Raw genomic sequence first — 15,129 nt, forward strand, 5'->3', positions numbered from 1 at the left:
AAGGAGCCCACTTCTCCCTCTTCCTATGTCTCTGCCTCTCTCTCTGTCTCTCATGAATAAATAAAAATAAAATCTTAAAAAAAAAAAATGAGTCAGGTCTCTGCTAGCCAGTGTGAGTGGAGGCAGGACTGAATCCTCATGAAGACTCACTAGTGAGACAGTAATGAGGGAAAAAGAGAGTAACTGGTTATAGGGACCCAAGGGTGGACAGAGGTTAATGAAGATATGGTCTGGGGGGAGAAATCCATTGAGATGGGCAGTCAGGAAGGAACCTTTTCCCAGAGGTTAAGATGAGAGCAGAGGAGGAGAAAGTGGATGTGGGGGCCCCAGCCCATAACCCTGTCATCTGCTTGCAGTTCCTGCGCGTGGAAGAACGAGAGATGGGGAGCCCATACACAGGACCTGAAGCCCTAAAGAAAGGTCCTCTGTTCATTAAGAAGGTGGACACCAACCAGAACCCCAAAGCCCCATCCCAGGGAGAGTGCCCTGCAAATTTGCCATGCCCCCCAGATCCTGCTTCTGATACCAAAGAAGCCTCCAAGAGCACCACGACAACCACCAGTGCCACTATTGTTGCCACCGAGCCCACACCCCAAGACACAGGCCCAGAGCCCAAAGGCAAGGACAGTGCCAGAGGGTTCTGTGAGCCCATGGGGAAGAAGAAGAGTTCGGCCACCATCTTCCTGACTGTCCCAGGCCCCCACTCTCCAGGGCCCATCAAGTCACCCAGACCCATGAAATGCCCTGCCTCCCCACTCGCATGGCCGCCCAAGAGGCTAGCTCCCAGCATGTCCTCGCTCAACTCCCTGGCCTCCTCCTGCTTTGATCTGACAGAGATCAGCTTCAACATTGAGTACGCACCTCTGCTTAATCGGGTTAAAGTGACCTGTGTGAAAAAATCCATCCCTGGATGGAAATGTAGATATGAACTCACTTTCCTGTACAAGTTCTGCTCTTTCACAAAGTGGCTTCATGAGAGGCAGCGTGGTATATGCTAGAAACAAAGGGCAAGGGGGAGAGAAAGCAAACGCATTCCAGTTGTAAAACAGGTGCTGGGCTTTGGATATTAAGGTTCCTTCCCACAGAGACATTTCCTGAATTCTCAAGTGTACTGGGATGATATGGAAAGATTAGAATGTAGAAATAGCTCATCAATGACTGCCGTTTATTGTTAACTGTGAGCTTAACATGTTATTTAACTCCATCTTCACAATTACCCTATGATATCATAAAGGTCAAGTAACTCAGCCAAGGTCCCACAGGAAGTTATGGTATAAAGACAGATCCCACTCCAGGGTTCATGTTCTTCCTACTGTGAAGTAGGATAATTAGGATGTGAATGGATGGGACTGACTTCTGACAGAAAGGACCTTACTGAGAATTATTAACCTACATGGCTCTATGTTCCTAAAGCAGGACATGCTTCTGTCTTAGGGTCTGGGGGAGAAGCCAACAGCTATAATGGCAGGGAAGTGACAAGTTCTTTCTTTACAGAGGCGGGGATCTCAGGCAGTGGAGGCTGGGTGAGATTCAGCTCACAGTGCGTTATGTGTGTCTGCGGCGCTGCCTCAGTGTGCTCATCAATGGCTGCAGGTAATGGGGTGCTGGGCCAGGGAAATGCTCCGCTGGGAGCATCAGGTGAACGAAAGAGTGGAGTTGGTAGGGATGGGCGTCCCTGAGACAATACACTAGGAAGAACTGAGGTTTGAAGGCTGCATGGTATGAATGACAAGGTCCTCAATGATGCCAAGGACTCCAGAGCCAAGGGCATTGTTTAAATATAGCCACTGCAAAAACTGGGGTGACTTGGAGCCAGTACCTTTTCTTAAGTAAGAATCTCCAACTTCCTTTAGAAGTTGGTACTTCCTTTAGTACTTGCTCTACTCCAGACTTTAAAAAACACATGTTTTAAAAATCCTGCATTGATGTTTTGTGTTCTAAATTCTGCAGACTTTTGCTTTTTGGTCATTTAGACTACAAGGCATTTTTTCCTCAAAGCCATCTAAAGCTTAATGGCTAGTACAGCCTTCTCCAAGAGTCCTTTCAGTGTTTCTAAACTTTCTTCTTTAATGTCTTTGAAACCACATCAGAAACCTGACACCCTGTACCAGCAGTGGAGCTGATCCCTATGTCCGCATCTACTTGTTACCAGAAAGGAGGTGGGCAAGTCGTAAGAAGACCTCAGTAAAACGGAAGACCCTGGAACCCCTGTTTGATGAGACGTAAGTGAACCAAACTGCCTTGCCTAGAGTGTCTTCTTATGGAGTCAACTATTTGCCGAGTGCCTGTTGTGTGCCTGGAAAGCCTGCTAGATGCTGGGAAGGGCTAGGTCTGTGGGCCTCAGGATAACATAGTCTATGTCTTCATGAAATTTTTATAGGTTAGTGGGAGAAAAGGACTGCCAAGGCAGTTTAGCAAAACAGCTATCAACTTTTCTTGCCCATAGAGGCTAAAATGTTCCTGATTATTATCTGCTCTGTACTTTTCCCCTTTAAATGAAATCTTTTTTATAGTAAAAGGACTTAAATCTGGTCAAATATGTTTTCTTTGAATGTTTTAAAGTAGCAGTTAAAAACAAACATACCTTAAATCCAGAGACCTAAAATTTTCTCTAAAGCTCCAAGCTCTTTAGCCTGTCTTCCCTTCTGCAACAAAGCATAGGTGGCAAGTGAAATAGATATCCTCCCTTGACTTGCCCACTCATATCCTTGGGTACAAGACTGGTAGATTCTAATCACATTTCCTGTTCTTGATGGGCCTGGTATGGCAAGTCTTAGGTGAAATATTCTGTACCTTGAAGTCAACTTGAAGTCAAGAAATCAAAATCTCATCATTGCCTCCTTCTGCTTCAGAATCCTACCAAAAGACATTTCTAACCAGCCTGGGAAGATAATATATTTGATGATTTTTATTTCCTCTTATCTTGGTCAATAATAACGCATTTTAAAAGAGTTGCACTGAGTCCTCTTTGGGCCATGTCTAAGAACTAATATGTTCCTTCAAGAGCTTCAAGAGTTCCTTCAAGAAAGGGTATGGAAGAGAGAGAATCTATTTACTATTTATTGAACACTTTATGCCAGGCACCATCCTAAAATGAAAGACTTTACATTCAAAGATAAAAGGATTTCAAAATTGCTATGTGGGAACACAGGAGGTAGAGGTTTGACACTTGGCTTTTGTGACAAACCTGATCTGTTAGCAATATATGGTTGGGTTATCTGGAGGGCAGACTTGGCAACTTCCACCCTAACAATAAACCTAGAAATAAGGAGACAGAAACCTCTTGTGAGTCATACTAAGACATGTTGTAATTAAAATGTCAAAAGTTGAAGGGAGAATCTTAAAAACAGCAAGAGAAAAACTTGTTACATATAAGGGAACCCTTTAGATAGCAGAGTTTTCAGCAGAAACTTGGCAGGCCAGAGGGACTGGCATGATATAGTCAAAGTACTGAAAGAAAAAACTTCTAAACGAGAATACTTTACCTGGCAAAGTTGTCATTAAGAATTGGAGAGAGAGAAGTTATTACCACTGGACTGGCCTTAAAAGAATTATGAAAGGGACTTTGTAAGCTGAAAAGAAAGATTGCTAATTAGTAGCAAGAATACATGTAAAGGCATAAGTCTCACTGGGAAATATATAGTAAAGGTAGTGGATTAATTACATATAAAGTAGTTAGAAGGTTAAAAAAAACTACTAAAAATAACTATCACCACAGTAATTAATTAAGGTATATAAAAAAAAGATATAAAATGTGGTGGGGCAGGAGTAAAACGTAGAGCTTTAGAATGCTTTCAAACTTAAGATATTATCAACTTAAAGTAGACTGTTCAATATAAGCCTCAGTGTAACCTATAGTAGGTAGGTACACAAAATGTAAAAAGAAAGTAATGTAAGCACACCACTAAGCAAAGTCATAAAACGACAATGGAAGAAAGCAAAAGAAGAAAGGAATAGAGAGGGACCACAAAACAGCCAGAAAACAACAAAATGGCATTAAGTACTATTAATATAAACTATCAAAGTTACTTTAAATATAAATTGACTAAATTCTCCATTCAAAAGACAGAGAGTGGCTGAAAGGATAAAAAACATAAACAAAAACAAGATCCATCTATGTGTGGTCTATAAGAGACTCATTAGGCAAAGTATAACTTATTTTGTACACAAACTTATAATAAAGGGATGGAAAAATATATTCTAAGCAGATGGAAACTAAAAGAAAACTGGGGTAGCTATACTTCTATCAGACAAAATAGACTTGAAAACAAAGACTGTAATAAGAGACAAAGATGGGCATTATATAATGATAAAGAAGTCAATTTAATAAGAGGATATACCATTTACAAATATTTCTGCATCCAACATAGGAGCAGCTAAATATAGAAATCAGATATTAACAGACCTAAAGGAAAAAAATAGCAATACAGCAACAACAGCAATACAATTCTAGGAGGGGACTTTAATACCCCACTTAGATCAATGATAGATCATCCAGACAATAAATAAGGAAATATTAACTTTAAATGACATGTTAGACCACATGGATTTAACAGATAGATACAGAACATTTCATCCAAAAGCAGGATATATAGAATATGTTCTTTTCAAGTGCACATGGGACATTCTCCTAGATAGATCATATATAGATCACAAAACAAGTGTTAATAAACGTAAGAAAACTGAAATTATATCAAGTATCTTCTCTGACCATAATGATATGAAACTAGGAATCAAGTACAAGAAGTAAAATAGAAAATTTACAAGTATGTAAAGATTAAACACCATGCTACTGAACAACCAGCAGGTCAAAGAAGAAATCAAAAATATCTTCAGACAAATGGGAAGTACAACTTGCCAAATTTGTGGAATGCAGCAAAAGCAGTTCTAAGAGGGAAGTTCACAGCAATAAATACCTATGTCAGTAAACAATAAAAATCTCAACCTCAGTTTATACCTCAAGGTATAAAAAGAATGAAGAAAGCCCAAAGTTAACAGAAGAAAGGAAATAAAGAACAGAGCAGAAATAAATTATAGAAATAGAGACTAAGACAATAGATAAGATCAATGAAACTAAGAGTAGGTTCTTTGAAAAGATAAAATTGACAAGCCTTAGGCTAGACGCATCAAGAAAAAACAAAATCAGAAAGGAAAGAGGAGATATTATAACTAATACCACAGAAGTACAAAGGATCGTGAGAGTACAATGAACAGTTATACACTAACAAATTTGACAAGCTAGAAGAAATGGGTAAAGTCTTGGAAACATACAACCAAGACTGAATAATGAATAGAAAATCTGAACAGACCGATTACTAATAAGGAGACTGAATCAGTAATCAAAAATCTCCCAACAAACAAAAGTCCAGGACCAGATGGCTTCACTGGTGAATTATATCAAACACTCAGAGAATACCAATCTCTTTCAAACTCTTTGAAAAAACAGGAGAGGGAACACTTCCAAACTCATTATACAAGGCCAGCATTACCAAAACCAAATAAGGAGACAAGAAAAAATTACAGACCATCTATGAACATAGATGCAAAAATCCTCAACAAAAGATTAGAAACCTGAATTCAATAATATATTAAAAGGATCATACATCATGATTAAGTGGGGATCTCAGGATGCAAGGATTAAACATCCATCTGCATATCAATGTGAAACATCAAATTAACAAAAATCATATGTTCATCTCAATGGATGCAGATAACACGTGATAAAATTCAACATCCATTTATGATAAAACTATCAACAGAATGAGTATAGAGGGACAGTACCTCAACATAATAAAGGCCATAAGTGAAAGCCCACAGCTAACATCATACTCAGACAAGGATGTCTACTCTTACCACTTTTCGTGTACTGGAAGTCCTAATTAGAGCAATTAAGCAAGAAAAAACAAAAGGCATCCAAATTGAAAAGGAAGAAGTAAAGTGTCACTGTTTGCAGATGACATGACATAGAAAACCCTAAAGACTCCACCCATAAACTCTTAGAACTAATCAGCAAGTTCAGTAAAGCTTCAAGATTTGAAATCAATATGCAAACACCTGTTGCATTTCTGAACACTAACAATGAATTATTAGAGAAATTAGAAAACAATCCCATTTATGGTAGCATCAAAGAATATAATACCTAGGAATAAGTTTAACCATGAAGGTGAAAGATCTGTATGTTGAAAGCTATAAGACATTAATGAGAAAAATTAAAAACACAAATAAATGGAAATATAGTTCCTGGAATGTTCATGGAATGGAAGAATTAATGTTGTTTAAATGTCCATACTCCCAAAGCAATATACAGATTTAATTCAATCTTTTCAAAATTCCAATGGGATTTTCACAGAAAGAGAATAAATCCTAAAATTTGTATGGAACAACAAAAATCCCAAAGCAATCTTGAGAACAAAACTGGAGGCATTATACTACTTGATTTCAAACTCTTACAAATCTATAGTAATCAAAGCAGTATGGTTTTGGCATAAAAACAGACACAAAGATCAATGGAACAAGATAGTTCATAAATAAACCCACATGTATATTATGGTCAATTAATTTATGACAGTCAATTAGTATTACAACTTATACAATGGGGAAAGGACTGTTTCTTCAATACATGGTGCTGGAAAAACTGGACAGCCACATTTAAATGATTAAAACTGGACCACGATCTTACATTATACACAATAATAAACTCAATATGGATTAGAGGCTTGAATGTCTGAAACCATAAAACTCCTAGAAAAAAATATAGGCAATAAGCTCGACATTGAACTTAGTGATAATTTTTTAAATTTGACACCAAAAGCAAAGGCAACAAAAACAAGTGCAAACTCCCTCAAGCTAAAAAGTGTCTGCAAAGGAAACTGCCCAACAAAATTAAGAGGCTACCTACAGAGTGGGAGGAAATTTCTGATAAGTGGTTAATATTCAAAATATCCAAAGAATTTAAAACAATTCAAAACACGTCTAGTTTAAAGATAGAGAACCTAAACAGACATTTTCCCAAGGACATACAGATGGCCAATAGACACATGAAAAGGTGCTCAGTATCACTAATCAACAGTGAAATGCAAATCAAAACCACAATGAGATATCACCTCATACCTGTTAGAATGACTATTACCAAGTGTTGGTGAAGATATGGAGAAAGGGAACACTTGTGCACTGTTGGTGGGAATGTAAATTGTTGCAGGCATTATGGAAAACAGTATGGAGTCTCATCAAAAAATTAAAAATAGAATTACCATATGATCCAGCAACTCCATCTCTGGGTATTTATCCAAGGAAAGTGAAAACACTAATTCAGAAACACATACATACTCCCATGCTCACTACAACTTTATTTACAATAGCCAAGAAATGAAAGCAACCTAAGCGTCCACTGATGGATGAATGAAGAAAATGTGGCATATATACAATGGAATATTGTTCAGCCATAAAAAATAATGAAATCTTGCCATTTGCAAAAACATGGATGGACCTTTAGGGTATTATGCTAAGTGAAATAAGTCAGAAAAATATTCTTACTGTATAATCTTATTTATATGTGGAATCTAAAAATAAACAAAAAAACCCATAAAAGCAAAAAAAAAAAAAAACCCAAAAGATGCCAAGCTTGTGGATAAAAAGAAGAGATTGGTGGTTGGGAGGGGTGGAGGTAGGTAAAGGGAGTCAAATGGAACAAATTTCCACTTATAAAATGAAGTCATGGGGATATAATGCACAGCATGGTGACCATATTTAATACTATATTACATATTTGGAAGTAGCTAGGAGAGTGGATCTTGAAAGTTCTCATCACAAGAAAAAAAAGTTTGTAACTATGTATAGTGATAGATGTTGACTTAGGTGATCATTTTGCAATATATACAAAAATCCAATCTTTGCTATACACCTGAAACTAATGTTCCCTTATGTCCAAAAAAACAAAACAAAAACAAAAACAAAACTAGAAGTAAGGATTCCAGTGGCCTCTTGTGAGTACACGACAAAGCTATAGACTAAGATTCCTCTGCCTTACTCCACAGGCAGAAGAGGGAAGGGCCACTATTTTCTATGAAGTTCCAATATACCTTAATATTCAGCATCCTTGTCCTTAGCTGGTCAGAAACAACAAAAGAGACAGGGATTAAGGCAGTTTTATAAGCAAGCACTGTTGAGAGTGAGAAGGGGTAGTTGAAAGAGAGGGAGACAGGGTAGGCTCAGAGAAAGAAACCCCAAAGCATAGTAGTCCAAGGCACTTCACAGAGAGACCAACAGCCTCTTGATATTTCCAGGGCTTGTGATTAGCATAGGACAGTGGTTACCTGTAATAACAATGCATTGAATATCTGCTATGAGCCAACATTGTTCTAGATGGTCCCCTCAATAGTCTATATCTGTTTTAAAAGTAGGAAAATGGATCAAACACTTCAGATTTTCAACAAAAATGATTAAAATATGTAAATCTCGAAAAACTTACTTTCTGACTTTTTGCATTTAAAGATTTGAATTTTTTGTTCCCATGGAAGAAGTAAAGAAGAGGTCACTAGATGTTGCAGTGAAAAACAGTAGGCCACTTGGCTCACATAGAAGGAAGGAACTAGGAAAAGTAAGTACAAGAGGTACTCTTGGTGAGTTCATTGGTGGAACACCTTGCAGAAATTCTGATGGGATCATCTGGCTGTTACCAGAACTGGCTTCAAGGACGGTAGATCCTCATTGGGAGGTTTTGTGTGTGTATCTTTTTAATATTGTTGAAAGTAAAATAGATGGGTAAATTAATGTGATGAACACTATTTTAACAAACTGGAAAATCTATCCAAATTCATCATTGCACAAGTATCTGAACATCTATTAAGTATTGTTTTGATAAATACAACACTGTGTGAAGCTTGGGTCTTATTATGCCAAGATTTTTGTGGCGATGGGATTTTACTTAAAGTGAAAGTAGAGAAAATATAATCTTCAGGAAGATGCCAAGGAGAGACAAAAAAGAATATTTGTACAATACTTTGCAGTTGTATTTTTTTTAATTTTTATTTATTTATGATAGTCACAGAGGGAGAGAGAGAGGCAGAGACATAGGCAGAGGGAGAAGCAGGCTCCATGCACCGGGAGTCCGATGTGGGATTCGATCCCGGGTCTCCAGGATCGCGCCCTGGGCCAAAGGCAGGCGCCAAACCGCTGCGCCACCCAGGAATCCCCTGCAGTTGTATTTTAATAAACACCTTCTTATAATCATTTTAAGAGCCCACTTCTATGATGTAAGTGACATTATTCCCATTTCTATAGTTGAGGCAACTGTGGTGTCTTGCTTAAAATTACTAATCTGTTCACAAGTAAAGGCAAGTCTATTTTCTCTTTCAGTAACATTTTTAAATTCTGAGGTTTAACTCCAAAGAGCAGTTCACCTTTCCCCAAGTACACTGAGGTCAATGTCTATACTGTCCTTCTGGAGAGCTTCCGTGTTGAGAGCTAAAAGAAAAAGAGCCCCTGATCAAAACTGAAACCTAAGGGGGCCCTTTTTATGATTCATTCCGTTTGTCCCAGTATGTTTCCATTTTTTGGAAAGAAACTGATTTTTTGTGTTTGTTTAGGTACTGATTGACTTATCAAAAGAGGATCTAATTAAGGGCTTCTCACGATGGTAAGTGAGACCTTTCATTTTATCCCATTAATCTGGTACTCAAGACATGGTCTCAGACAGTTGCACATAATCTTTCTCTAAAACTTTTCCTTTTTCAGTACACGTCAGCTTCATTGCTTATCAAGGAGGGAGACACAGTATCACCTGTACCTAAGGCTTCTAACAGACCTAAGCTCTAGCCTTAATCCTGGCTGGTTGACTTAGAGAGATGGGCTCTTCCAGTCCCACAGAGGCCTGGGGACTGGGAGAAAAGACTGGTTAGACAAGGCTGCTTGTCCTGATGCTGCCACCACAACATACTCTCAATACTAACACAAGTCCAAACTCAACTGTCTTACAGGTATGAGCTGACTCCAGATGGACAGCCCAGAAGTTGATGAGCACCCTTCCACCTTTATATTAAGATGTGTACATATGTATATTTTGTAATTTAAGTCAGAACAGCCATTTGAAAATATATACATACATTTTTGTGTGAAATTTAAATATATGACTGGATAGTATTAGAAAGAGGTAAACATATATAAAAGCAAGTACTACTCTCTCTTGGTTGGATTTAATTGTTCAAATCCAGAAAGATTTGGGGTATTTATGCCTAATAAATTATTGGAACCTCGGAGGTGATTTTTTTCTGGTAGGTAATTACATACCATATAATTTGGGATTAGCCCAAATATATGTGTCAAAAGTGTCCTATTCTCAGACATAAGGGGTGAAGGGGGTCTGTTTCTGGAGCGGCTACCAATATTCCTGGGAAGTAACCAACCAAGGGAAGGGGGTTTAAGTAGGTTTTCTACGTGTTTGGAAGAGGAAGGATAGGTTCTTGCTTGTTTGCCATCTTAACCAGAAGTTGTTTTAAGGTTGCTAATATTCGGGTTGTGGTACATGATGCATTCCCTTATACATCTCTGATGCTTTACCATTTTCAGGGCACATGTATTTAGTGAATATTCCAGCGCCATTGTGAGTAACAGAACAGGCATGAGTTGCCCTAATTTTGTTATGAGAACTTGTAACTCAAAATAGAAATCTTAGCAGAAACAAATTTTATTACACATCTACCACGTACTTGGCATAGTAACTTAGTTCAACTGGATGGAGAGTAAACAAACATTAAATACCAAACACAATACTTTAAACATGGCTGATTAAGAAGTAACACAGGTAAATCTCCTGGTGATGGTCTAAAGAAGAAGTCTAAAGCAGTGTAGAGGGGTTGAAGGGGAGTTTAAGTGTTGATAGGAAACATAATTTTAGCATATACTAGACAGAGGGCAAGACTTGTGTAAGGGACAAAAAGCCTGAAAAGTTTTGTACCAAAAACCACTGTGGGTGCCAATGAGGACAAGGAATTGGTTGTCAACGATCAGTGGAAGCAGTCAGCTAATCTGTCCTACAGGAATATGGGGTCTAAGGTTACATACAATTGATTTAGTATAGAGACCTCCAAACTTTGAAATGAATGTGAAAATAGGTTTAGAACCTATAATCATGTGAAGCCCCAGGTAACCACAAAACTGGCCCTTAGTGTTGCCATGCCCATCCAGGCCACATGTGGGTCCACTGCAGCAGATAATTCCCACTAAAAGAAGTTCACTGGCAAAAAATTATAAAATACAATTGGAATTTTCAAATTATGAAACACACAAGGACATCAAACAGAAAAATGGCATGAGATGTATTTCAGCAAGAAAGTGAACATCCACATGGGAAAGAATGGGGAACAAAGAAACCCACAAAATGATAACCTAAGTCTTGACTGCTTAAAAAATATAAACAAGCAAGCAACCAAAAATCTTTGCATAAACTGGATTCAAGGGGGATCCCTGGGTGGCTCAGCGGTTTGGTGCCTGCCTTTGGCCCAGGGCGTGATCCTGGAGTCCCGGGATCAAGTCCCACGTCAGGCTCCCTGCATGGAGCCTGCTTCTCCCTCTGCCTGTGTCTCTGCCTCTCTCTCTCTATGTCTATCATGAATAAATAAATAAATAAATCTTTAAAAAAAAAACTGGATTCAAAAACACAGTGGCACTAAAATACTGGTATTAATTAACATTTTAAAAAGGCCACGAGGCTGGTTCAGAGGAAAGTTGAAGTGTTTAGGTCACCATCTTACTTAGGAAACTAAAAATAGCTTTAGATTTTAAAAATAAATGATAAATTTGTGTTGGTTACTAGCTTATCACCTCTCAGCTCCAAATTAATCCATCTTTGCTGTGCTTTGATGATTCAGGGGACACCAGACTTGTCTCTTTGTCAGGGGGCTTGATGTTAGGCTTTGCCAATATAGGGCATTGGAGAAACACTGCAAGGCCAGAGAAGCAAGAAAAAGGGGCTTTTTCTTTGTTTCTATTGGTGTGCTGTTTTCCATGGCAGCTAGCTATTCTTTGTCACCTAAGCACCCTTACAGTTTATCCGTGGCTCATGTCATTGGGCTCTACCACCATAATTATGGCCTTTAGGGTTCAGCATCTGGCAGTAAGTTGGGTTGTTTTGTTTCATTCTTTTTTTTTTTTTTTTAAACACAAGTAGGCTTCCTCCTATGGCCGCCAAACCTCTCCTCAAAGTTTCCAATCTCAGCCTAGTTTAAAGGCATTTTTCTAAATTTCACAATTCTTTTCTTTACGCTCCTTTATCCCTGAGCGTAGTATCTGCTTTCTGCAGTTGCTATTCTGTACCTCTTAGAGTCCTCTTTTATCTTTTAGTAGTTAACTACCATTCACTAGTTAGCAATTCTTGTTTTAAGAATTGTTAACTACCATTCTTGTTAGCAGTTCTTCTCCTGTTAGCTACCTATGTAACATGGTTTGCCTGCTGACTGGACCCTGACTGACAAAGTATGTATTTACAACTTTAAGATAATCAGTAAAATGGGGTAACAATAGAAAAATCAATAGAGCTGAACTTCTAAATCAGTAGTGGAGAAGAAAAGCTAGAGAAAAATCAACCCCCCAAAAATAAAGGAAAAAAGCCCAGAAAAAAATGATAATTAGAAAAACCAAAAGATGGTCAAAAGACCTCTAAATATACTTACAATCACAATAAACCCACTACTAAAGCCTAGAATGTTAAATGGTGCTGGGAAAACTGGATAGCAACACGCTATCAAAATGAATGAAACTGGACCACTTTCTTATACCATACATAAAAGCAAATTCAAAATGGATTGAAAATCTAATGTGAGACCTGAATCCATAAGAGTCCTGGAAGAAAGTATAGGCAGTAATCTTTTTGTTACTAGACTTAGCAACATTATCCTAGATTTGTCTCTTCAGGCATGGGAAACAAAAGCAATTAAACTACTGGGAGTATATCAAAATAAAAAGCTTTTCATCTCGCTCTTGATTTTGGCTCAGGTCATGATTTCAGGATCCTGAGACCGAGCCCTGTGTCAGGCTCTGTACTCAGTGGGATTCTCTCTCTGCCCTCTTCTCTCCCTGTTCATGCTTCCCTTGCCCTTCTCTCTCTCAAAATAAATAAAATCTTTAAAAAAAATAAAATTAAAATAATAAATAAAAAGCTTTTGCATAGCAAAAGAAACTATGAACAAAAAGAAAAAAAAAGAGGCAACCTACTGAATGGGAGAACATATTTGCAAATGACATATCTGATAAGGAGTTAATATCCAAAATATATAAAGACCAAAATATATAACACCAAACAACAAATAATCCAATTAAAAATGGGCAGAGGACCTGAATAGACATTTTTCCTGAAGAAGACATGCAGAAGGCTGCCAGACACATGAAAAGATGCTCAACATCGGGGCACCTGGCTGGCTCAGTCAGAAGAGCATGTGACTCTTGATCTCAGGGTCATGAGTTGGAGCCCTACTTGGGGAGAGATTACTTAAAAAAAAAAAAAAAAAGATGCTCACTGTCATCAGTTTTCAGGGAAATTCAAATCAAAACCATAAGGAGATATTATCTTATACCTGTCAGAATGGCTAGTATGAAAAAGAAATAATAAATGTTGGCAAGGATGTGGACAAAAGGGAACCCCTGTCCACTGATGATGAGAATGTAAATTGGTACAGCGAGATTCCTCAAAAAATTAAAAGTAGAAATACCCTGTGATACAATAAATCCACTACTGAGTATTTGCCCAAAGAAAATGAAAACACTAATTTGAAAAATATATGCCCCCCTATGTTTACTACAGCATTATTTACAATCATTAAAAGCAAAAAAACAACAAAAAAGCAACCCAAGGGTCCACTGATAAGTGAGTAAAGAATATATAGTATATACAATTTATATTACTCAGCCATAAAAACGGATGAGATTGTGCCATTTGAGATAACATGGATGGATGGACCTAAAGAGTATTATGCTAAGTCAAACAATTCACGCCAAGGGACATAAAAACCATATGATTTCACTTATATATGGAATCTCAAAAAACAAAACAAAGGAACAGACAAAAAAAGCAGAAACTGATCCATAAGTAGAGAGCAGGTGGTTGCCAGAGTACAGGGGTGTGGGAGGATGGGCAAAATGGGCAAAGGGGAGTAGAAGGTATAGGCTTCTAGTTAGGGAGTGTATATGTCACTGGGATGAAAGGTACAGCATAGGAAATATAATTAATGGTATTGTAATAACACTGCATAGTGACAGAAGGCAGCTACACTTGTGGTGAGTATATAATGTATAATAATATACATGTATAATAATAATGTATAATAATGTACAGCGTTGTTGTATCTGTACATACACCTGAAACTGGTAACACTCTATGCCAACTATACTTGCATTAAAAAAAAAACACCCCAGGTGTATTAGACTCAATATGATAAGGCAAAACTATACAGCTATAAGATAACATAGAATAATTTTACAACAATGACTAGGTAAAAATTTCATAAGACACACAGAGCACTAGACTATAAAGGTAAAAACCCTACATCTCTAAACTAAAATTCTTCAGTTCATAAAAAGAAACTAGAGTTGACCTTTGAGCAACATGAGTTTTGATTGCATGGGTCCACTTACATGCGGATTATTTTTCTTATAAATGCAGTACAATACTATAAATGTATTTTCTCTTACAATTTTAACATTTTTTTCTCTAGATTACTTTCTCATAAGAGTAGAGAATATATAATATATTAAATATGTGTTAAATGACTGCTTACAATATCAGTAAGGCTTCCTTCTGGTCAACAGGAAGCTATTAGTAGTTATGTTTTTGAGGAGTCACAAGTAATACAGATTTGTGACTGCATGGGTGCAGGGTGGCACCCCCCAACCCCCACGCTGTTCAAGGGTCAACTGTATAGGAAAATGGGAAGAAGACAGAACAGTAAAAAAACATTTCCTACACATGTAACTGTCATATGGCTTATGTCCAAAATCCATAACTCTTACAAATCAATATAAAAAGACATGTAGTCCAACAGTAAAATGAACAAAGCACTTCAAAAAAGAAATACAAATGACCAACAAAGGAAAAGATGCTTACCTTCATTAGTAATCACAGAAATAAACATTATAACCACA

The 15,129-nt window shown here is 37.5% G+C and overlaps 1 protein-coding gene across 2 annotated transcripts in view; it reads left to right on the top strand.

Moving 5' to 3' along the window:
• Positions 1-10,508, top strand: part of ESYT3 (extended synaptotagmin 3) — a 47,324-nt gene extending 36,816 nt beyond the window's left edge. For both annotated transcript variants that reach the window (XM_041733669.1, XM_041733670.1), the window contains 6 exons: positions 357-853; positions 1,495-1,593; positions 2,091-2,222; positions 8,491-8,596; positions 9,585-9,634; positions 9,975-10,508. In XM_041733669.1, coding sequence (XP_041589603.1) covers positions 357-853; positions 1,495-1,593; positions 2,091-2,222; positions 8,491-8,596; positions 9,585-9,634; positions 9,975-10,011 — 921 coding nt within the window. In that variant the 3' untranslated portion in view covers positions 10,012-10,508. The remainder of the gene's footprint in view (positions 1-356; positions 854-1,494; positions 1,594-2,090; positions 2,223-8,490; positions 8,597-9,584; positions 9,635-9,974) is intronic.
• Positions 10,509-15,129: the final 4,621 nt, after the last annotated feature.

Source organism: Vulpes lagopus, chromosome 19 (assembly GCF_018345385.1).
Source record: "Vulpes lagopus strain Blue_001 chromosome 19, ASM1834538v1, whole genome shotgun sequence".
In the NCBI taxonomy this organism is placed as follows: Eukaryota; Metazoa; Chordata; class Mammalia; order Carnivora; family Canidae; genus Vulpes; species Vulpes lagopus.